The 25,431-nt window shown below is 34.2% G+C and overlaps 1 protein-coding gene across 3 annotated transcripts in view; it reads left to right on the top strand.

The window, feature by feature from the left end:
• The first annotated feature begins 509 nt into the window (after positions 1-509).
• The window catches only part of LOC132558410 (FERM domain-containing protein 4A-like), a 111,603-nt gene continuing 86,681 nt past the window's right edge, over positions 510-25,431 (top strand). Inside the window, exons 1-2 of one of the 3 annotated variants that reach the window (XM_060222967.1) lie at positions 18,988-19,697; positions 21,076-21,777. In XM_060222967.1, the coding sequence (XP_060078950.1) occupies positions 21,508-21,777 (270 nt within the window). In that variant the 5' untranslated portion in view covers positions 18,988-19,697; positions 21,076-21,507. Of the gene's footprint in view, positions 529-18,987; positions 20,010-21,075; positions 21,778-25,431 lie in introns of those variants that run through there. The other 2 variants (XM_060222966.1, XM_060222969.1) reach the window with 2 other exon arrangements.

The following is a 25,431-nucleotide window of genomic DNA, read 5'->3' as shown; positions in this document are numbered from 1 at the left end:
TTCTGACATTGTCAGTTTAGCACATTCAGCGGCATTTCCCCAGGGATCAGTATCATTACATCCCAACTGATATCGTAAACAAAGCTCACGTTGGTATATTACAGTGCTATTATTGTGGTAGAAACAGATTGATCAGAAAGAAGTGTCTCTTACAAAGTATTATTGCTCATGAATGATTAAACTTTACTACATTTTGCATTTCATGGAACTTTCTTCTTTGCTGGCTACATATACTATCATATATAAAAACACATCTTCGGCAGTTTTGAAACAAAAGTTTATTTGGGTGCTTGCAGGTGTTCTCTAACTCGGTACACCGGTCTGTCGATACCCAGAATAATTACAGGCCCGTGGGACCTCTTGAGAAATTCTCTCATCCGGGGTTTCCCTCACAGGTACTTGCAGCGTGCGCATAAACGGAAGTAAGTGAAGAGAATGGCGGCCAGATTTGTTACAAGCTAGATAGTCCGAATGCTGATCAACAATGTCTTGAATATTTTGTAGCGGTTTGAGGATCCATAACGCAAGGTATGTTATATCTATGCTTTCAGGATCGAACCGAGATTTCGTCTTCACTATCCGAACTGTTCTCCTCAAAATCATTTCTCACCTGACTCATTCCGTGGTTATTGTTTACAGAAGTAAATTTAAAGTTCAGTGTATATTTAAGCTATTGTTCGTGTACATATGCCCTACATATTGTTATATCTTTTTGCTTCATACTTCCCGTATCTTTGGAAGCCAAAAACAATGAAATAAGTTTCGTTTTTCTGTGTTATCGCGCGTTGTCACAATAACCAGTTTCAACACATGCAGAACAATTTTGTCATGCATGCATGCGTGCATGAATCATCCAGTTCTATACAGACGCTGTACCATGTAACGTCAGCGTTAGATGTAGATTCTCGTAACATACACGTGTGTCACCAATGGCAGCAACCCCAACTACAGTCTGCACTGATTACTACAGCTGTCAGCTATTGCAACATGAAAGGAGAGCAATAGTTTTGACAGGGATGTGTATTTTATCATTAGCGTCTGTAAAAATCGCATACGCAATAGGCATATACTATGATGAGAACTGTCTGAAGAGTAATATCTCAGGCCTCTGATTTTATGGTTAAATTTATTTTAGTCAATCTTATGAATATTACTTCAATGAAAAAGTTACATTGGTTATTTAAAGCTATAGAGTGTTAGGTGTGTATATATATTTGGTACATTATATTGGGGAAAAAAGTATCGACCTTTTAAATACCTAATGTACACAGTATACATATGCAGGTTAGTGTTACATAGAGCGTGACACATATTTTGTTATCTCTTCAACAACAAGTTTAAATATGATGTATATAGTATGTTCATAATGCCGTCATGCATTGATGCATTATCTAACTTATCTTTTGTTATTGTGTTGGATCATATAGTCGCCAATAATTGTGGTGTTAAGTGGGAGTGTATCAGAGGTTTCGTATGGATTACATCCTGTAAAGAGAATATCATAATTGACAAAGACACACTAGATTCCACAGATGTTTATGTTCGTGTTGTCTGCAAAAATCTGCAGGTCCAATAATAATAAGATGTATAAGACTCAGGTCTCCATTACAGTCCTGGAAACAATCCTGATGATATAGTTATTATATCCTCAAGTTTGACATCTCAGGTTGAAATAAGGATTAAACAGCTGTTCATTGATCCATGTTTTGTGTTAAGATATGATAATTGATCGTGAAATATGAAAAGTTAGTCATTCATGACTGACATTTTGTGTCATATATGTCATAAACTTAAGTTGGAAAGAGTGTTGATGTACTTTTAAAAATCATTTGTAATTGAGATCTGGAATTGCTATTCTTCCAAATATTAGTCCCCAACATTTTTGTTACTCCAAATCTATAAGCAGAGTTTAAAAGGTAAATGTGTAAAAATAATGATCCATCTACAAATGACAAGATATCTGTATGCATGGCATTAATGAACATGCAGGACAGCCTGTCAGTTCTTTCCCCCTCTATGTATGAGAGTGTTGAACAGTGTATAAACATGGGATATAGTAGATATTTGTTACTTAGGAAAATTATTCATATTTTCAAAATGACAGTTTAAGATTTGAAATTTGAATATTTATTTCAATATTTGATAAAAATTATAAACAATTATTTGTTTTTCACAAGAGCTGATTTCTCTCATCAATGCTTATCTCTGATCAACTTCACTTGTTTGATGTGAAACTGCAACATGTGAAAAACATATATGTCGTCGCATTTTTATAAAACTTGAAAATTGTAACTTTATGTAGTGTATCATATTTTACATCCGTTTATCGTGGTGTATGACCTGTTTAGTGTCACGATAAGACAAAGTAAACATACACACACCACTTCCACTGGTAGGGGTGGAGACATACAGCAAACAATGCTCTTTTATCTGTGCATTGCATGTAATATGTATACACAAAATAGAAATCTGCACTTGAAACTATATATTATATCAAAATTATTCAATCTGATTAAAATACATATCTTAATTTACCACTCCATTACTTTCCGTTCATTAAGATCAGAAATTATTAGAGTGATAAATTAAGATCTGCATTGTAATCAGATTGAATAATTATATTCCTTTTAATTTTCAAAAATGTTATTGTTGAATGTTGAGATGTAGGAACCTTATCTACTTTCTTTTCTAATGTGAACAAGAAATTGTTTGAACTTTCAAGTGTTATACTTAATTCTTTTTTTCTTTAACTCTCAAACAATTCTATATGCACATTCAACTTGTGCATTTTTCAGCTATAGGTATTGGTAGGTTAACCTGTTTTTTGTTGTTCAGAAATCTGAAATGGACACTTTCAACTGGTTATCAATTTCACCACATAAATTTAAGTACACAAAGTTTTGTAAGTGGACATAAACATTTTACCTTTATCTTCTTCTTTATACACCAATCAGTCCATTTCAATTTTTAAAAAAAAATAAGGAAGACAGCAGATTTCACTCCCACATACATTTACTTAACTTGATTTACAAAAATTGAATTAAGTATCATTTATCTTGAGGATGATGATACATTCACAACAAGGTTTAAATGTTATCGACAGAGCTAGCAGTAACAGAAATAGCTTCATTTGGAATTTCATTTGATCCACGTTTGTCTGGAAAAGTTAATTAAATGCTTTCATAGGCATATATCAATTAGAAATTGAATATACTTTATGACTGAAATCTGAGTTGTCAAATATTATTCTGCTTTTCTTGTTTTGTTGTGTCTCTAAAGCTTGTATTCCCAACATGAAAACTCTATACCTTCTTTGTGAATTATGACTCTGTTATTGCTGTACACATGTACCAGGTATGTGATGTACTGACATAAATATCACAACCCCTATTTGTTTTTTTCTCGAGCAAGTGATACAATTTTGCAGTAACGTTATATGAAAAGGCACTGAACTGTAGACATTTTTTAGTAATTGGAACAGTCCAGATTATAGATATGTGACATATTGTGTACCAGAAAATTTAAAAAGAAGTGGTGTTTTAACTGTTGGCAGTGATGATTCAACGTGTTGCCATCTGCTTCATTTCAAGACAGAAACTTTTAATTATACAACAACAGAATATATATGCCGTAAAATGACAGTCCTTTCACATGTTAAAGAACATTCTTCGTACAAAACTGAATTTTGTTTTCCTCCTTATAAGAATTGGAGGCCGATGTTAGTCTTTATAAATATGTATGTATTTGTCTTAGAAATTGTCTTAAAAATATGATTGTATACATTTTGAGAACTATATCGTCAATATGCAGAACAGATGGTAATATCAGATAGAACAGAAAAGTCCTGGATAATTTAAATATTGGTGCAAAAAATTAAGATTAAAATGTAAATTAAGGAAATATTCAAGTTTATGTTCTTAAAAATATAGTATGGATGGCTTCATAATAAGTATAAATTAAATTCAATGAAAATAAAAATGTTATCAATATTTATATCAATGTTTATAACTTCACATAGTACATTATGTATGTGTAGTATTACGACTGTGATTTTGGTCTATTTATATATGACTGCTGTATAATTTATAGCATTGTTTCAATGTTTGTATAGTGAGTCATTTCTTGAATTAGCCCGTTGTAGGTATAGGTAGAGGATGTCACTGTCTCTATTTGCCTGTGGGATTTGTAGGTGTATAAATTTATAAATAAAAAAAAAATGATAAAAAGCAAAGTTAATATTTTTTAATTTTTTTTGTCTGCAATAGCATATACATGTGTAATTGTTTGCTGTATGTAAAAACATATATATAGATGTATATAAAATGGATCACGTTTTAATAACTTTCCAAACTGTTAGAAATATATTTTGCAAATGAAAAGACAGTTTTAATGGGAACTTTCCCTCTGAAACAAATGGGAGATTGTTTAATTATTGTCAAATAATATGCTTTTTGCTATTATACATATATATATGTATATATAAAAGATATAATATTTTATTATCAATTTAGTTGTTTGTATTCTTTTATTCTGTGTACTATTCTGATTATTGAATATAGTCTGTCAGCTAAAGGGAGAGCACTCTTGTTGTCTTCTGTGTACAAATGCAGTGTCAGGGTTTTTACTGGTTTGGCTATAATATTGACTTATTTAGGTGATGTCTATCAATCTAATGACTGTATGAATTTTTGTATATTATGTACTGATGGGCTTAAGGTAAATAATCAAAATTAAGGTAAATAAACAAAATTAAATGTGGTACCACAGCTTTTTCTTAGGGCTCTATGGGGCCATTTATGGACTCCATTCCAAATTGGATTTATTTCATAATATGGCTGAATTGTTTACTCCTTACTAACTGATTAATTTTCTTCCCAAAATGTGATAAGAAATTCTTTCCCAAATGAGTGAGGAGAAACCTTTTATAATGGTTTAACTTCTGCTTTATAGATAAAATCAAAATCTTATGATACAACATGGAGCTGATTGCTCAAAGTTCAGCACCAAGTCATGTACTCTTTCTGTCATTAAAGATGTTGGCTTTTTCAGTAAGAAGATTGCAAACTTTAATTAGAGTCTGATAGAACCATACTAGGTGCTCATCCACTTAAAATTGTACCCTTTGGGAAAACTACTAGATATCTTTGTATTTTGATGCTTTGTAAGTTTCAGCTTGTAAAAATTACCTGATGCCTTGTTTGTAGATACTGATGATTACAGATGTACCTTATAAGCACATAGCTGGAATCTGAACAACAATCAATGCTTTGCAGTACAAGTCTATATGTAATTTTGACAGTTGATATAGGTTAGATGTGACAAAATCATATTGAACGAATATTGGCAAATCTCGGTTGTTTTGACACTTCAAACATTACAGATATCTTAATGCTAGTACTGACAAGCATTTCAGTGACCAATATCAATAGTTTAGATATATTTGGGTGCAGCACAGCTTTATACTTTAAATATCTTAAATTTGATATGGAACCATTTTTACAGAGCAGTATAGTGGATAATGAGTGGCTTGCCTTTTAAATTCTTTTACTTCATGTTTTGGTCAGTCCATCAGTCTATTTTTTGGTACAACAGATTTAAAATTTCAACTTCTTTACTTAAATGCTGTAAACCTGTCAGTCATTAAACTCTTATATGTGGCATATGTTTCAGGGGTGAAATAACCATATATCAAAGATAGTAATTTATCTTTAATTCCTCACAGAGGTCTGTTTAACTTTTCATATTGTCTGTTTCTTTGCTTTGTCTATGTATTTTTGCCTGGTTTTGCTGCTTTGATCAGTTTGTTCAAAAAGACTACTTGATGGGTGATGTATTTATAGAATTTGAGGAACTGTGATAAACTATTCGTTAATTTTCCTGGTAAAGTAGATCAGATGTTGTATCATACTTACATAGCCTTTATGTCCTGGTTAAATACATATGGATTTGTACATCTCTTAAGATACATGCAGTTGATATCGATCATCCCTCCAATTAAACCTGTACAATGATCTATCCTCCATGTGTGTATGTTGGAAATCAAAATCCAAAAAGACTGTAGGGAAAAAAAGCAAGTTCTAGATCTGTTTCCTATCAAATCTGGATCTTTATAAACACACACTTAATCAGCAAAGCTTAAAGTTTTGCTGTTAACCTGTTCTGCTGTGATAGCATTTGATAAATTACCAGAATATAGAGTTAGTTCCCTTATCTCAGGAATTCCGGGCTATGCAACTGTTAACCAATTAATAAAGATACATGTTTACCTTGTAGGATGGGTTCTACATGTTATTTGAGTAAGTTATCAGAACTACAAATTTGAATTGAGATAGGTATATAGTGTTTAAAAATAACATATGTAATATATAGATAATAGATGTATACACAAAATACCAATGTAATGAACAAAATTTGGTAGGGTTGTTACTGTCAATGTTTTATAGTTGGCTGAAACAGGTAGCCTTATTGATTTTAAACCCCAAAATACATTCCACCAAAAAGATATTAATTACAATAAGATCTGATTTCATAATAGATAATTGAATGTGCATAGCAGTTAAGATATCTAATGCAACTTTAGGCTGTTCATATAAAGGAATTCTGGAAAGATACGTTTGGGAATTTAAAAAGAAATAAACGCATGCATTAGAATTTTATGTTTTGGAATATTGTTTTTTGTTCTATTTGTGTCTATTTAATACTGAACACGACACATCATACTTAGCCTTCAAAATGTAAATTGCCTTTAAACCATTTTATACCAAGAATTAAACTTTTATGTACAATCTTGATATAAAAGATTGTTCCTGAACTATACCAGTTATTTGATGAAGTGTTTTTTCAGTGATTTTTGATTCTTTGTCTGTTCTTACCATATGGTACACAACAATTGTACTCTGTACATGAGTTAATAATAATATCAGTTCTAAACTTTATACATGGAAATTTAATATGTGTTGATATTGATACATTTGTTGTGATTGTACTGTATTGTGATCATTGTTTCTGCTTTAGCTAAAGATGCCCTAGCCTGCATGGTTTATGTATAGATATTCTTATCAGAGTTATATCCCTTGATTAATGATATATTTTGTTTATAAATATGCATGGGTTATTTTCAAAATGAAAAGTTATGAGTCAATGACCCATATGGCCTTGGGTATGGGGGCCAACAAAGCCCCCAACTGGGTCCAGGGGCCAAAATGAATTTTAGCCAAGTCTACCTGGTTAAAATGCCCCATTCATGCACCTCTATGATTACTTAAAAAAGCACTAAAGCAAAATATTTTTCCAAAAACATTCAATTTCGTAGAGAAATTCTTAGCTTCCCTTGTCAGGATTGCTTTCAGTTCAACGCTGTAGACTTTATTTTTTATTTTCACTGACCTCCGTTGGTCTTTTGGGTTCCTTATGAACATCATTTCATTTTTGAAAAAGATGTTATAGGTCATTGATTAGGTAGAAGTTTAGGAAGTTTCAACTGTTTTGGTTCCAGGCAGCATGCCCTTTGTTATGACTGTCTAGATCATCAGTGCGCTTATATCAGTGCTTGGTATAAAAATGAAACTAGTCAAATTCCAGATATAGCTAATATATGTAATAGGGTCTGTTATATTCCTGATTTCTTTTTGTTTATTTGGTTATTAGAATATATTCAAAGTCCAAGTCACCAAGACTTTTACAGACTGTTGATGAAAGGTGTGTTAGAAATGACTGTATTGGATGAAGATATTGGATCATATTTACAACTTAGGGGTGAATTTGTCCCTTTGATGAAATAAAGCAGGGTCATTTCTGTAACAAGTGGGCCAATGGCACAAGGGGGCTGGACAAAATGAACCCTGAATACATGTAGGTAGATATTGCTTTGATGAGTAATTTTACTATTAGAAAGGGTATATTTGGTATCATGTAGCTATATACAAGCCCATTTTGTACAACAGATTGGTTGATGTATAATTTGTAGTAGGTAATACATGATTCCATAAGATTTTTCTGTACAGGTTGTTTTACTGCACAATCTGCATTATTTAGCCTGTGGATTTCTTTGATCTGGTCAGCACAGTCTGTGGTGCATTACAGCTGTACACCAAGCCAACCATTACAAACTGACTGCAACAGTATTTTAGTAACACAAAGCACAGATGATGCTAGTAATCTCTAGATTCCACGTTCAAACCTGACGGGAACACACTGACAGATCTAACACATCTGAGAAACTGATCGTGTGCAAGAATTTCATCTACATAGTATATTGTTTTTGGCAAAAAATTATGAAATATTGACAGCCTGTTCATATTGTAAATGTTTTGGTGTGTTGGCATCTTTTCCCTCCAAGTTATCTCACATTAAATGCATGAACTTGGCAGGAACTAGCTTCTGTTGGAAGAAACGGATGTGTAGCTTACAATGTCAGAAGTTGTTGTCTCTGTAAAGTATCATTCTTCTGGCACAACTTCCACATGTGATGTTGAATCCCTGATAAATCAAGAAATAAAGACAAAATGATCATAGGTTATAGTGTATTAATTTCATGTGTAGTTAGGTACATAGAAAAATGTTGTTGTACTGTCTTTACTTTCTGCTGTTTGGAAATGAGGAAACAGCCGTGACCACTGAGTGCGTATGTTCCCGTGAAAATAAAAAAGGCGATGTATTTGATTCAACACGTTCAAACAATAATTATGTACAACGCCCACGGACATCATAAAAATGTTGGAAAATCTGAGGTATCCTTGATGAGATACTGATAGTGAATGCTCAGCAGTGACCTCTAAATAATTTTTCATCAGATATGATGTAAAAATCATATCAAGTTAGCTACAAACATGCTGACTTTGGTATATGTGTAAATATACAGCAGATAGAATTAGGGCTTTGCCGTAATTGATCGGAGTACTTTATGGTAACCAATGATATGTTGAAGTGATTAACGAAACCAACTAGAATGCTGACCCTTGGAGATGGTTTGGTACGGCTGCTGTGATGGATGTACAATACCCATTATCCTAGGTTTTTTAGGTGTAAGCCACAGAGCAGATACTCTGTGTTTGATTGACATGCAAATATAACCAGCTGTCCAGCTGTACTTTCGCCTGTGGTCTCTCTGTAGGTGGAGAGCTTTGTGAAGTGTACCTAAGGGAGAGGTTGTATGTAGATTTGTAGGGTTGTATGGAGGCTAAGTGAAAGAGATATAGGCCACAGGAGAAGGATCGTCCACTTCCTCTCATCACCTCCAGATCAGCAGATTTTAATGCTTGATTAGTGATGATAGAAAGCAGAGAAAAAATCAATTATATTATAAAACTCCACAGGATCCAAGGCTATGCGTTATCATTTCATCATGGGGCACAGACTGTGTGTTAAACTTCAAAGTGGGCGTTTCATTGTTAGATATTTGACACATTTCTTAAAATACTGTTATCAATACAATTAGTCAGAAATGAAAAATAAGAAGGTAGCATATATATGTAGTTTTGTTAGTAGATCACATAACCAGAAATATATATAATCATTTGACTTGGTGATCAATGGAAGGTGAATTCTGATTTCTTAATAATTAAATTATAAAATACATGTATGGATGTATTAATTACATTCATTGATACAAAGTTTTCAACTTAACAAATTTTTCCGAAAATTGACAACTGTGTGTTTTTAAGATATTTCTTATAAAGTGTTATCATTGGTTTAGAATGTTTGTTGTGTTAGGAAATGTGTTGCGTGTTGTATAGATATCTACAACTCATGGTGATACTAGCCGACTTTTGCTTGGAATGTAATGGCTGTGCTAAGCACTATCAACAACTGTCATTGTCAGTCTATTTTCTCATCTTCAGCTGACAACTGTCGAGGGCGATCAGGAGAATCTTTGGGAGGGGTGTTCAGGAATCTTAGGGAGGGATGTTCTGATGGAAATGATCTTGATCAAGTTTGTATCTAGGTAAACATTGATGACCCTATAGTGTGCCAGTAACAGTTTGGCTCTGTACCTAGTATTATCCACTGGAATGAGGTTATATGGTTCCCACAAGGATTACAGTAAGCAAACAATAACAAACTAATAAGCAGTCAGGATAGGTGATGAATTTTACAGAAATATTTACAAAAGGATTAACCCTAATGCACAGTAGTTTTTATTGGATGTATGTTATGATAACAAAGTTATATCATTGCACTGCTGTGATGTGAAAGTCTGTCCATCTGTCTTTCCCTCTGTTTCTCTCAGAAATGACCACTGTATCTTAAAATCCAGAAATAAAAAATTCCTTACATGTTACGTATAAGAAGATGTCAAGGCTATTCTCTTTAAAATAGTACAAGGGGTAGGGATATAGTTTCAAATGTACCAGGGTGTACAAAACTGGTATGCATATATGTATGGCTAGTCATGATCAGCTTGCACACATTACAAAGGGTCCTCTCAGTATCTATCAGTTTTATAATTCAGGAAGTCCATTTTTTTTGCACATCTCTTTTAACTGTCTGCAGGCATTCATCAGAAAGTAGAACTATTGGTGAAAAAGACGTGTTGATTAACAGCTTAGTTACTCTGCCACAATGTAATGAAAAGTTTTGGTACAATGAAGTTCCATACCTGGCGTCACTTTGATTCAGAAATTTAAATGCAAATGTATATAAAATGTGAATTTAGTCTCATCAACTAGTATATATCAGTCTTGTTGGCCTGGAATCTCCGGTGACCTCATATGCTTTCATTTTTAGTCTGGGAATCCAAACCAGACTGTCCAGGGGAAAGGTGATTGTGTTGCTACAGCATCCCCTAGGCTATATTTGTAAGAAGTGGAAATTAATTATTTCTTGTTAAATCTTAAACAAATTATTTACATGGTGTAAAAAAGTGAAGCAGAGCCTAGATGTATTAGAGTGACACAAATGCCTCTAGGGGCAACCAAGGGGAGGTTATTGTCATAATTTTTAGGTCAACTGACCTAAGGGTCTGATGACCTATTGTGATCGCCTTTTGTCCAGCGTCGTAGGTCGTCTGTCGTCTGTTGTCCATCGTAAACATTTTCAACTTCTTCTCAAGTTCTACATGTCTCATTGAGCTGAAACTTACTGGAAATGATTGTGACATGATCTTTGTTTGTTAATTTCAGGTTGGTCTGAAATCCAACATGGCCACCATCTTGAAAACACATTTTCGACTTCTTCTCAAGTTCAAAATTTGAAATCTTGTATTTTATGTCAGATGACGGTTAAGGCTCATGGGCCTCTTGTTGACATGAAATTAATGTTCCCTCTGTATTTATTTAGAATTCTTAATATATATAATTTGTGTAGATTTTGTCCATTATTGACCAAATCAGAACTTGACCTGCATAATATAATCATACAACTTCATACCAAATTATAGTTCTATCTGAACAAAAACAAAAAATGATGGAATGACAGACAAGGGTAACATTATATGCCCCCCAGCCATGAAATTGCAAGGACATGAAAATGGAAAACATTATATCAGTAATATATCTTGATTGTTTAGCATTACACAAGATTGAGAAGCTGTTTCAACTTCAGTTTAGTTTTAATAGATATTTTGTCTACAAATTAAAATGTTACATGTACATTGGTCTGTGGTAGTTATATTGATGCATCTTCATTACGGCTAATAATACACAGTCTATGGAAGTTCCAGGTAAAAGGGAATACAGGTATATATAATTACTGTACATGAAAGTAAGTGTGACCCGATTGTTATCAACCTTACCTATACATTATATATACCCTCCTGTAATTTCTGGGCTGGTTCACATTAAATGGAATTTCTATAGCCTAGTATCGATGTCTCTTCTTTGATCTTTGCATATTAACGTCACTTATTGGAAAACTAGTAGCTAATATTGCCTCCCAAGTGTTTGCAATTTCCTTTTAGTTAAAAATTTAACTTGTACATAGTTTTCATCTGACACATTGTGTCTCTGATGCTGTAAATGTTGAGTGATCTTGTTTGAATTCCGTTAACATGTAGTGTAATCATAACTATTCATTCTTTTCTTTTCAGAAAAATAATCTAAACTCAAAATTTTATTTCGGAAATGTTTAATGTATGTATGATTAGTGCATGTAGATTGCTTGTAAAACTTGATTTTAAGATCAAATACACAGAGAAATATCAAAGAACTATTCCTATTGATGTTTCAAAGACATATTGTACCAGTCATATTAGATATAAGGTCTGAAGTCAACCTATTCTTGGGACAGTGGAATTAAAATGATATGTCAAATTTAATTAAATGTATTTTATTGAGTTATATATGATAAAATTCCAATCACATTATGTACCAGATGGGTTATAGCTAGAAAGTCTTAGTGTTATTTTGTCTCCAGGCCACATGGAGAGATGAATTGGTGCAGGATCTTCGAAAAATTGCCTTAGGAGAGAGTTGTCTCCTTTCTCCTCCATATGTTCCTTTCAATGCTTTCTTCAGGGGAACATGTATAAATGTGTTTTGCTGTGTAAAAGTGATCAGAAAAAGATGTACGGGTATCATTAGCTATTTATTGGAAAGTATTTCCTCCACAACAGCTTTGATACCCATCTGTGATGTGAATTTGTAGATTATATAAAATGGAAGTGATTCCACTAAAATATGGAAAATTAAGTTTTTATCCCTAAACTTTTCTTTAATTACCTGCTTCAGCAGTACTATATATTTAGTCAGTACAACTCTCAAAGCTGTTGTCATCCAGGGCTCTTGATCTGCCAGATTTGGGGCTAAATACCCAATGCAAAATGGTATCTTTTTTTCCCAATTTAGACCCCAAGTTTTCCCAATTCAAAGGAAAACGCTGCTATTTTTCCCAATTCTAAGGGCCCCAGACCCCAGTCCCAAAATGGGGTGTGAGAGCCCTCTCATCTATACCATAGGAGGAAGGTCACATCTTTTAATGTATGTCCAGAGGAAAGTACAATGGAAAATGTTTTGTGTTTTCAGTGACTTTCGTTGTTAAATCAATGAATCTAAACTAAATATAGGATTTGATCATTAACGCAGGTTGAGAGGCATTTTGTCACTGTTATTGATGTCATTGAGGTTTTGTGTCTTATTGGGTACTGTTACATATAAAACCAACCTGTCATTGTGGATCCTGTATGACTCTTAACATCTTGAATAGAATTTTATAGTTAGCTCAATTAAGAGGAAACACCAATATGATCTAGCTTAATGATGAGTAAAAGTAGACTTTACAGATGTTCCACCATGTCTATAGAATGGATTTTGAAGACCATATGGAAGTATTCCACTCCTGAACTTGATGTAAACAGTAAATAGCTGGCACATGACTGGACAGCATCTTGCTTTTAGAATAAACCAGTTGTGGCCTACCAATCATTGACCCTACACCTAACATTAGGGAGATCACCTGTCTAAACCATTTCAATGTAACTATGTTACAACAGGAATGATCTAGGCCAAAAGGGTGTTGGTAGTTTTTGGTATTGCAGTCATGTAGAATTATCCCCCTTGGGGTCAGCATTATTGAAAGGTCTTATGATGAAGAGGTGACAATTCAAAAGATTCAGAGCTTTTAAAAATATTTGAAAAATATATTCTGCTCCCATGCATCTTCACTTGTGCATGACTCTGAATCACAACTTTGAAAACTGTGGAACTCATGATATGGGGGATTGGCTCATCCATAGCATGGGGTTATACTTGGTGAGATATATGGTCTGTGTATCACATATACAGTACTGTGGCAAATATACTTTTTAAAGATAAATGGCACTTTTGCTATCAGCGTTTGCAGTGCAACCATGGACGTTGTTTATCAGATATTGAAGAAATGAAAGAAAATATGTGAATCTATAAAAAGAATCTGACATTTTTTTGGTTAAAAATATCTGACGACTGTGATAAGATGCAAGATATTTAAACCTCTATTAGATAATCAGGTGTGATGTTGCTGGTATAGTATATGCAGGTAATGTGTATGCACAGGTAGAGGTGAAAAGCTCCCTTCACATGCTATCACAGAACAGGTGGGGATGTTGGGGGACTACAGGATATATAAATATAACATAGGTATCACCACATCTTCCCATCGCCATATAACCTTATTACAGGACAAGACAAATTTAATCCGTAGATATTTTAGGTAAACATGCTAGATTAAGGTGGGGGAGGGGGGTGCATGCTAGATAATGGAGGGAGAAAGGTTGGAAACATGTTAGATAATGGAGGGGGCGGGGGGATAAAAAATTGAAAAATAAATGTGCTTGTTTTAAGTGAACAGAGAATTTGTGATATTTCTGTGCACATGTTAGCAATGTACCTGTTTCAGTAGCTTGAGGAATTAGCCAAACTATATTCTGGTTTCATTGCTAGGAGTAGAAAAATAAAACATTTGCAGCTGCTGCTTTAAAATCGGGTTTTGTTGAATGTGAAATGAATAATTGCATACAATTTGATTGTGGTAAATTAGTGTACATGAACAAGGACTTGTGCTTTCAATGACCAATGAAAAGTATTATTTAAACGGTGATGGAATTTGGATTTTTTTTTCTGTGATTGATCTTTTAGACAAAATTTAGCTGATTTATTTTTTGAATTTCATTTGTATGAAATCTGATGTCAAATTCAAGTTGACATGAATTGATTTTCTCTGGCTCTGTTGATATTAGGGTTGGTCTGTTGTGTTTAAATAATGCAAGGGCACATTTGGCAGTGTTATGGAGTAATTGATTTGGGTGCCCATTTAGAACTGACTCCATATTTGGTTGAGTGCCTAATGGTTAATGATGGACGAGCCTTCAGTCACTTAATTAGTCATTGCCTGGAAAAGCAGGTTCTTCAACTTCCATGTCAATGTTCTAACCATGTAATCAGAATGCTAAGATGAAGATGATTACCTCCCTTTGAAGATAAAATCAGGAAAGCATTTAACCCTCTTTATGTTTGAAATGTATGGATATCATTGGAAAGCAGTCTTTTACTCACCCATTTTAAATATAAATCTAAAATCTACAAGTGCCTTTTCTGTCTGTTTTATGAAGAAAAGTAGTAATTCTTGATACATACTGAAATTTTTAAAATAATTTGTATATGGTTCGAGCAATCTGATAACTTCTATGAGGTGGTTCTTGTCTTTTGGAGAAAGACATAAGAATTTTGTTTTTTCTATTTGTTTCATACATTTTACAGGACATTTGTGTTAAAGTATTTAAAAATGAACCCCTATATTTTAATTATGTTCTAAATATTGACATGTATTAAGTTATACAACAACCACAGTCACTCAATCCCTTCTGTACTAGCTAAACAGGATGTATCAGATCCTGTTTGGTGGTTCCCTACTTCAGGGCAAAAATTACAATTGAGCCCATTATGTTATACTTCCACTGATCTCCTCTCTTGTCACAATATGTCACACAAAGAGGAAGGAAGATGATCTAATATTTATTCTAAACAGAATTCATACCTCTCTTGTTAAGTGTTTATGAAGGGGAATAGGGTCCCCATTTGATTGGTGCATGGGAATGTGAGAGGTTATTGTGACACAGGTGCTAGAACATTGGATAATGAGATAGAATGCTAGATTGAATGTCAGTGATGCCTGTCTTGAAATTCCTCTGACAATTGTAATTTTATTATATAAAGAAGAAATTGTTCTGTTATGCCTTATTTCATATAAAGAAAGGAATAGTTGATATATATATATAGATATCCTGTTTGAAATGGCCATGAGAATTGGTTCGTAGTCAGAACTGACTTTAACATGTCTGGTCCTGATGTTTTCGCTTGTATTAGTTTAAACAATCCAAATTACATTATTTTACATGGAAAAGCCTGAGAGTTTTAAGCAAGGGACAATTTTTAGTTAATTTTTAGCCAGTGTCATAAGTAGGCTGGACCACTCTATGTAAAATTAAAATAAATATGGAGAAAACAAAGGATTTCTTTTTGAGTTTTGCTTAGTACTCATTGACCCTCTCCAGGTATATACATGTATTATCTTAGGGATACTAATGTCTTTCTTCCTTAAACTAGAGTTTATTATCTCAACCTTGAAAGGACCCTGTCTGATATGCTTGACAAATCTTTCTACATATAAGTCATTACACTTACTCCATTTCATGTTTCATAAATTTCTTCAAATGACATTGACTGTCCCATCAATGTACCTTGGTATTTTATTGAGGTAGTGTTTTGAAATATTGGTTGATGTTCATTTTAGATTAATACAGTATTTAAACTTTTGTGCTCTGATATATAAGTTCTGTATTTCATAGTCAGTGTTAATTGAATTTTTAGGACTAATTGTGCCTTGCATATTTGTGTCTTGTCATTCTTTTAAATCTGGCTTAGTGTTATTTTGTACAAACTTTTCTTTCTTGTAATTTTGCTAAGAAAACATTACTATATATGTATGATAATAACAGCTAACTCCCAGTGTAAAGCAATATCTTGTGGTGTCTATTGGGGGAAAGGACCTGTTGTATATACCACAGGCTCCAAAGTGTTTACCCAAAAGGCCCTGCTGCTAGTCTAATGGAGTCAGACTAGTAATAAAGGGAGGATGTTGTATATAATAATAACCCTCCGGTGACCTGGAAACCTGGGCGAAACCCTGTAACAGGTCGTCTGAAAGGTGATTCTTAAATGATGAACAGGATACCATTAAAATGGACGAGGTTTTAGTTTTTGGCAGTGAGATAACTTCAGAATTTTTGGTTTCTGTTCAGGAAGATATGGATTCATAGAGATAGGGTGTTCTGTGGTTTTCGTCATACAAGATAAACTCACCTTGATACCTACATATGAAATAACTGATATATAGATTCTAGCTATATATACACTAGCCATAAGATATATTTGTATATCAAACCTCTATATATCCCTTGGAGATTAGGTCTGTCAAAACATTCCTTTACATTTTATTTCATGAATGGAACATTCTCAATATGTTGGATTCATGTGATGATGAATGACAAATAATGCAACGGGACAACTGTCTTTAGCTCTGGATGATTTGACCTTTATGCAAAGGTCACTTTCTGTCATTTACTTGTAGCTGTCAATTTGTCCTCGGGGAACAAAATCCATCCCACACCAGAGCCATTTCTCAGTGACCAGTGACATTTCATGTGGTAGGGACTGTCCTGCTCACTTATTGATTTGACTTGTAAAGGTCAACTGGTCAAACAAGACTTAGACACAGAATATAAAGGGCAGATAACTCTGCATATTATATTTACAGTATAGCACAGATGATAAAATGTACTTCAATGTACATGCTATCGGCAAATCATCAAAGGGCAGATAACTATTTTTCACCTTTTTTAGTTTATATTTGGAGGCAGATAGAACATTAATTTGTACAGAAAACTCAACATCACGAGAACTGGTATTACACAACCAGCATTGTAGTCAGCACTGATTACACTTAGGCACTATTTCATATTTCCATAGAACTTAAATTAAAAAAAAAAAAAAAATCTCTGAAGCACAAGAAACCACATATGTTGTCATGGTAAATGAACTTGAGTGAAATCGTGTTGAATTTGAGAATATCAGTAATTAGGACCAGGCCTGTGCATGTTGTGTGTACTCATTGATGACATGCACTAAATGTATGGTTATATTGATATGTAGCTGTAGTCCGGAGGATCATTTTACTTAACACATGCTATACTTCCAGATCAGTTTTATGTTACCAGCCACCTGTCATCCTTTTTTATATATAACATAGAAATATCTATTGATTTATTAGCTTGAAAATCAACCTTTTGTAACATAGAAAAATCGGATATTCACAGACTTGTTTTTCATTTGTTTTTTTTCACATGTTATAGAAATTGTGAAATCTCATATGCTTTAAATTTTCTGTAAATGGAAAATTAATAGTTTTACTATATGCCATTTGAAACAGGTATTTATTCTATTGACTTTTAGAATCTAGAATTCAATTTTCAGGTACAAGATACAATAGATGCAATATGAATTACAGAAGCTTTTAAAGGTGTTTGTTGTTGTCGAATAATACACCTGCTAGTATTCAGACAACACGTCTCTGTGTAAATAAATTATTGATTTGATGAAATTCCACATATCATTGAAATCACAAAGTAATGAATATATCTTGTCGATATATGTATATATACGTATATGTATACAATAATCTTTATAATCTATGCCAATATCGGTATATATAATATACAATATGCATATAGATGTATTTATACCAATATTTATATATGTAATATGCAATACACACATAGATGTATTACTGGTATTTTACTGATTAAAGGAGAACAGAATATTTTTTGACGGATGACGTGTGTTTGTTGACTGGCGATATATTACAATCATTTACAGGCATTCTTTAGTTAAAGACTGTTGAGTATTGGAATGGTGATTTTACCACAGAAGGCATGCAGGAGCCTTCATCAGGCTTTATACAATTAGGTGAACTGATCTTTAGTTACATGAGACACAAGGGGACATTGATTGGTCGTAATATATCAAACTCACGCTCGCCATTGTCAGGAGTTGGTCTAATTAAATATAGAGTGGTTCTGAGGCTGGGGGCGGAGTGACACTGCCGAGGAATAGTACTGTCAAAGGTATCAGTGATATGTACAGACTGGATCAGGTATCCTCCCTACTGGTACCATCTCATGGAATGTACCGGAAAATAATACAAGGTGGCTCTTTTGACTGACAGTAAATCTGAGTGAACCTCACACTTTCCTAGCCTTAGGAAGGAAGGGTAGTTACTGTGGCTTCATACTTTCCGTTTGTAAACAGAAAAAAAATTACAGGTTCAAACTTCTACAGGAGGTCAGATAAGCTTGATGTATATATTTTATAGTGTATTGTGCCGAGAATAAAGGGAAGTATGATCAAACTGTCAGACTTCTGGACAAGTGATAGACTGGTGTAGGGGAGGAATCAGCTGACAAGGTGATGATATCTCACATGTACTGAGAAAGAGTGGAGATGTGGAGATTTGTGTGTAGCTGGCTCTTTACACAGTGTGGGGAGCTGTAGGTAGAGGAGGGTTTACCTCCAGCATACCTGACTGAAGTTTCGGGTTGGTGAAGGGTAGCTCTTCAATGTAAATCATCTAACAAGGCCAACTGATATGTGTTCAGTTAAACAAGAGAAATGAAATAATCGTGTTTTCGTGATGAAGTCGAGGAGTTGACTGGAAATTATGTCATAGCAGCAGTGATAATTGAAGTAGTGGAGGTGCCGACAGAGATACAGCGACAGTGATGTAAGGAATAAGCATGGAAGTTATATGACAATTCCAAGCACGGACACATTGTTTTGCTTATAGATGAAGTATTGAGTGGTGAGGAATTTAAGTGTTTTTGCCATGGCTGTGTAATAGACATGCTCCAGGCAGTTGAGAAAATACATATTTTTTTGAGTGATTTTAACAGGTAGCCTGTAAACTCTGGGCTATAACCTAACAATTTCACATCCTAACAGGATCTCACAATAAAACGTGTTGGATACCTGAATGAGATAGCTCAAGTACAATGGACCATGAGAAATATGTGACTTTAGTTATATTTATAAGCCTGTGACACACACACAGGTATTTATATTGGTGTGAACCATTTAGAATTTAAATCATATTGAACTTAATACTTTGGAATGCTTTGGAGACGAGGACGGATCACCATTTGAATGGTATATTGATTTTTTCAAGGATTCCAGGTAATTAATTCTTTATGGTGTAGAATAGAGTGTTACGTAGATGTTTATAATTTACCTGTACACGCTAAGACAAATAGGATTGGAGAGGATTTTCTACATTCATTGACCAGATATGCGTGTTTGAAGAAGTGTCACAGATGATTTGTTTGCCAATGGAGATGAATGGCATGTTTGAGTGTTGGCGGTGTGGATGATTGCTGGAGCGGCATACACATACACACCACGGACTTCTACTCCTCTCAGGTCAATACTAGTATGATAACCTACCTGTCTACCAGGTAATTCCCCCAGGATAGAGGGGTTTGTTCTCAGGTAAGAATCCAATGTATGGACAGATTGGATTGGAATGTAATCAAACTGTGGTAAGGACTGTAAGATTTAACACTTTGTGTGATTTATCGATGTGAGAGGAGTAAGGGACAGACAGTCTATCTATTGTGTTTTCATGGAGGATTTCATTAGATTTTTGTTGGTAATTAATTTAATGTACTCTTCGATTTTAAGCCTCTGCTGGAAAATAGAATTCAATTCCCTAAGCACATGGAAGCTTAAAAGGGTACTGTACTCTAGATCTGCATGAGTCTGACAACGGTTAATTCTGCTTGTCGTGATAAGCTACTCAGGTGTTGTATCTCGTTAATTATCAGATTCACACCTTATTGGAGAACAAATAAGATCAAGTTTTGTCCTAGCTTCTACAAGTAATTATATATTAGGTTACTCAGAATATGTGCTGGGTGGAGGGATCTATTCATGATCTACAATCTTGACAATGTGAGAGATTGCTATCTTTCTGTCTGTTGTATGTACTTCTATGTAGAAATTATGACTGGAATCTGGCCTTGAAATAGCTTGTGTAATGTTGTCACAGTTTTTTTCAAGGGTTCTATTCAAATTTTGCTGTTAGTATACTAGATATGTACTATTTATGCAGAATCATACATGAATTTTTTGGTCTTTTTTCCCTTTAATTATTCATAGTTCGCAAATGTCAGGTTCTTGTTGTAAGGTATAGATGTTGTATCCACAAATATATATGTAATATTGTAAATGTGTGCAGGAAATAGGTCCTTTCAATACAGAAGTTTCATATATCCGGTCCACGAAAGGCAATTTAATGTTCGTGACAAGTTAATATAAGCCAGAAGTAATTTTAACTTTGATCACACATGCTTATATGGAAATGGTCAAGTATTTATTTAAACTTATTACTGATTTAGTGAAATTTGATAGTCGCTAATACGCAAACAAAAGAAATTCTTTATGAATGTGTCAGGAACAAAAGAAACATTCATTTTTGATGATATTTTCGGCGAAAATTTAAATATGAAATCTCTTAAGCAGGTTATAAATAAATGTGTATGCTTTTCTTCTGAAGGAGGAAGTTGTAAGAGATTATGACGTCCTTGTGTCCATAGACTTGTGTATACTTATAACGGGATGAAGTCATACCTTGTGCTTCCAAAAATCAAGTGGACTGTCACAAATCTGACATTCCAAACTTATGCCTATGCTTAACTACAATTCACCGGTTCATGACGGGGAAGTGTGGTCTTTTTCATTCATGACGACTTGAGTAATACTGCCTTTTATGAGGGGCGTGTGATCAGGATGTTTGTTATCTTGACAATAAGACTATTGTATGACAGTCTTTTGCACTTGTAACATTATGATTGCAATCAGCATAGCTTGTACAATGAAAGCACGACAGCAGTTCTGTTTAAAACCTATTTAGGAATGATGAGGACCCCAATATGATTCTGCTGTAGTTTTGCCTGGGATTATTAAGTGGTAAAATCACACTGCCTGGATGAAGGATAAAATGCCGAGCAAAGGCAAAAAGAAGGTGGGATTTGCAGAGGACCTTCCGGATAGTCCAGAATCTGGAGGTCGAGAAGGACGGAGTAGATCTCGCTCTCGATTCCGTGTCCGCAGATCTAAGTCTCAAGATGTTAAGTCAACAACCCCTAAGGAAAATATTCCCCGAAAGCGGGAACACAGCTTGGTGGCCCTGGTACGAACAGGGTCCAGGAACTCTGTACGGCACCTCGTCAAGATGTTTGAGACTAAAACCTACACGGTAAGTTAAGATTCTAGATGTATTTGGAGAAGTTCGCCAATGTTTTAGAAGATTGTCCATGCATTTTTTAAGTGGTGGTCTTAATTAAGTAACTGTTGCATATTTATCAGTTTCTATGAAATAAATGGACATTTAATTAGCAACATATCTTATTTTGTGAAATGGCAAGCCTAAGGATGTCATCATTTTATAATCAACTTTTTTTTTTCAATTGACCCTCAATATAAAGATGATAAAGGCTCCGTCTTTAATTATGGTACTGCATTTTACTGCATTGTGTAGTGTGAAAAAACCCTTGGGGCTATGATGTACAGGTATACCTTAGTGGAATTAGCTTACTTAGAAATTGTTGTTTATCCTAGATAGGTAGGCAGAGATGTGGTTCAGAACAACCTGAAGCTATATAGTTTAGTTTATCTTAACCTGTATGTTTATGAACAGGGCTTGCCAATGTTTAATGGTTTGGGATTGTGATTACAACACTGACATAGAGTGGTTTCAGTATGTAGGTGTGATAGAGCTTCAAAAGTTAAAGGTATTCAGCAGGATAGTATTCTCAAAGGTCATTGGTCTAGTTGGAAAACAAATTTAAGGTTGACAATTTTTCTATGGATTTTTTAGTTTTAGAAGAAGCAAAAACATCTATTCACTGGAACTAGATATTTTATGAAAAAATTGATTAATTTCAAGCAACAGATAATTTCAAGCAACAGAATATTTTTAAGTATGTACAAATAATATTGAATTTTCAGGAATTATCCTTTGAATTTCCATGGGAGGTAAATCTCAGTAGATCTTTTCTGGATTGGTAGATAATTGGAAAGAAGGGTTTTAATTGGTGGTTGGCAGGATGGTGTATGTTTGACAAACACATTAATTATGTATAAATTTGTGGTGGTAAATACTCATTAGCAGGTGCTATACCTGTTTTGTGCTAATGTTGTAGGTCCCCCCTCCTCTCCTTGTCTCATACTTGAGAGTAATATATCAGCTAGGATGTATGTATGTAGGTGTATGATTTCCCTTGCATGCTTTAGCTGTCTAGATTATGTGCATGTTGTCTATCAGTAAAATACCAGGACCTTTCCTCCCTTCCCCCCCCCCCTCCCTCCTGTCCCGATGGTGTCCTGTATATTATTGTACACAGACTGTATACCAATACAGAGCTGTTCCCTCTGTAACAATATGTACATGATGACATGATAATGTGCCTCTCATTCCCGTGCAAGATTAGAGGCCCTTGTTCACCACATGGTCACTTATTAATCTCTACATATATGATGAAAAGCAGTCCTGCATCTATGTACTGCTAGGCTGGAGGTTCTAGCCATTTAGTCCCTCCACCTGACTGACAGCCCACAATTGGTCCAGTAAATGGTGGAAATTGATCATTATGATGTCCTGATGTTTTATTAATAAGGCCTGCCCTGGAGAATTCAATACACTCCTGTATAAATACATAAGTGTTCTGGTTTTCTCTCCAGGGCTGTGGTCAGTACCATATGGATCTGTACCAACCCTCTCTGAGCTTTCTCTAGCCCCTACAGCTATAGCCTGTGTAATAATCTCCAGGCCCTTGTGACCTCTTGTTTCAATAGAAATCAACTATAACCAGATGGCTGTTTGAGTAGTACTGGTTTCATACTCCATTTAGCAATTTTACCATGCTAAATAATTAAGTACAATGGAAGGAATTTCCTTTCAGTGTTTGCATCATTTTCCTGATAAGATCAAGATGAAATCTAGGATCTAGGAGTTGTACATATCGTTATTGGAAATTATTATAATTCTAACTGACATACCTATTTCTCCAACAGTCTCTTGGGCACAGAGTAGTCCAATGTTATATATTAGTAAATTGAAAGTAGGGTCTAACCAATAATACAAATGTACTGCAGTAAGTGACAGATAACAAATGATAATGTTTCCTTAATAATATGTGTTAGCACTATGTACAGGTATGGCCTGGTTTGATTCATTTGAATAACTGCATTAATAGGAAAGGGTAAGTTCTTTACGATTACTGCTTGTCGTAATTACTCAGTAAGTGCAGGAAATGTTACACTTATTAGTGAAATGAAAGTAGAGCACTATGTTAATAACAAGGGTGTGTATTTGGGTACACCTGTACCCCTAATCCACTTATCCAATCTCTATAGCACATCCTCATTTTTACCAGTTACAGATGTAGGTCTCCAACCATTCTGAATATAAACATATGTGTTGAATTACACCTGAGAGGAGCAGGGCATAAATGTATGAGGAATATGTGTCACATGCGTTATAAACTGGTTAGAAGTTCAGTACGACACATTTATGGATAGAACAGAGATTTATTTATTGATATCTGTCATTCTGTCTTGTCAGCACGGACAGTTGTTAGTATATGTAGGCACTACTGTCAACTCGGTTATTGACAAAACCATGGTTCTTCAATTTAAAAATAAAATTCACAGGTTTTAAGGAAGTTAATTGTCCATGAACTATTTTCAACCTATGTTTACCTACCAAAAATGTTGGAAATGTAATTCAAGAAGCTTGAGAATATTACAGATCAGTATATGTTTCTACAGAGTGTAACATCGTACATATGTAGCTGTAGCTGACAAAAGTAAGCAAAACATGATTGATAGATGTTTTTACTGACTGACAATTTGCATACAAAGTCGACAGAGGATTCACAAGTACTGTAGAAAATAGCTATTTTGTGGTATTTTGTAGGTCAGTTTTGTTTAATTGGCAAAAAATCTCACTTTGTGAATTCTAACTACCTTGTGATGAAGTCCAGTCTTTACGTTTTTTGAAAAGGAATTAATATTCATCAGTACAGCATCTGATCCTATATCTAAATAAAATGTGAAAAAAAAATGAAGTTATATTACAATTTATAATTGAAAGTGGAAAGTGCATTGTACTGTTGTGTTCAGATTTTTACTCAAAATTGGAAAGGTTAAAATACATGTGTTATAGGTGTGTCTAGAATGTCAGAGAAATACACTCAAACTAAAGATAAAAACTTAAGATAGATGTATCAATGGAAAACCCTGTATCATACATTGAGCATTCTCACGTGATTTTGACAAAAAAAAAAACTTTACAGAAATTACGTTATTTTTCAGTGAAACTCTGTGCTTGATTTTGAGATATGACAAGTTGCATTCCTTCAAAGTTACTTTATCTATTTTGATATCTGTAATTCCGTTAAACACTTGTGGATTATTGAATACAAAAACTTTACCCAGGATAAAAATGCTTTATGGTACTAAGGGTCTGTGATGATAGGAAAGATCTGGTTTTATGTTTGAGGAGAAATGCTACCCACATGTTATGGCAAGATTATCAAAGACTGGCGGATATGTTTAAGGTGTGTGGGTATCTCAAGCTCACGGCCTCACCAGCCACAAACACAGACAAAAGCTTCTTCAGCCCTACGTCTGCCATATCACACATCCACTTGCTGTTTATAAACGAAATTTAGAGATGAAATTAAAAACAACTGTGTTACATGTAAAGAACTGTTGTAGCCTGTGATCCGTTGAAAGCCAGAAGGGGATGTTTTAGTAGGAGTTCAGATTTGTGTACTTGGTTACTTTTGATATGGCAGACTTGATAGAGTAATCCTTAGCATGGTATTGCCTCTGTGAACTTTCTGCT

The sequence above is a fragment of the Ylistrum balloti genome, unplaced genomic scaffold (genome assembly GCF_031769215.1).
Source record: "Ylistrum balloti isolate Yb309-2 unplaced genomic scaffold, AGI_CSIRO_Ybal_v1 Utg370790, whole genome shotgun sequence".
In the NCBI taxonomy this organism is placed as follows: domain Eukaryota; kingdom Metazoa; phylum Mollusca; class Bivalvia; order Pectinida; family Pectinidae; genus Ylistrum; species Ylistrum balloti.
This window is presented reverse-complemented; position numbering and strand designations above follow the sequence as displayed.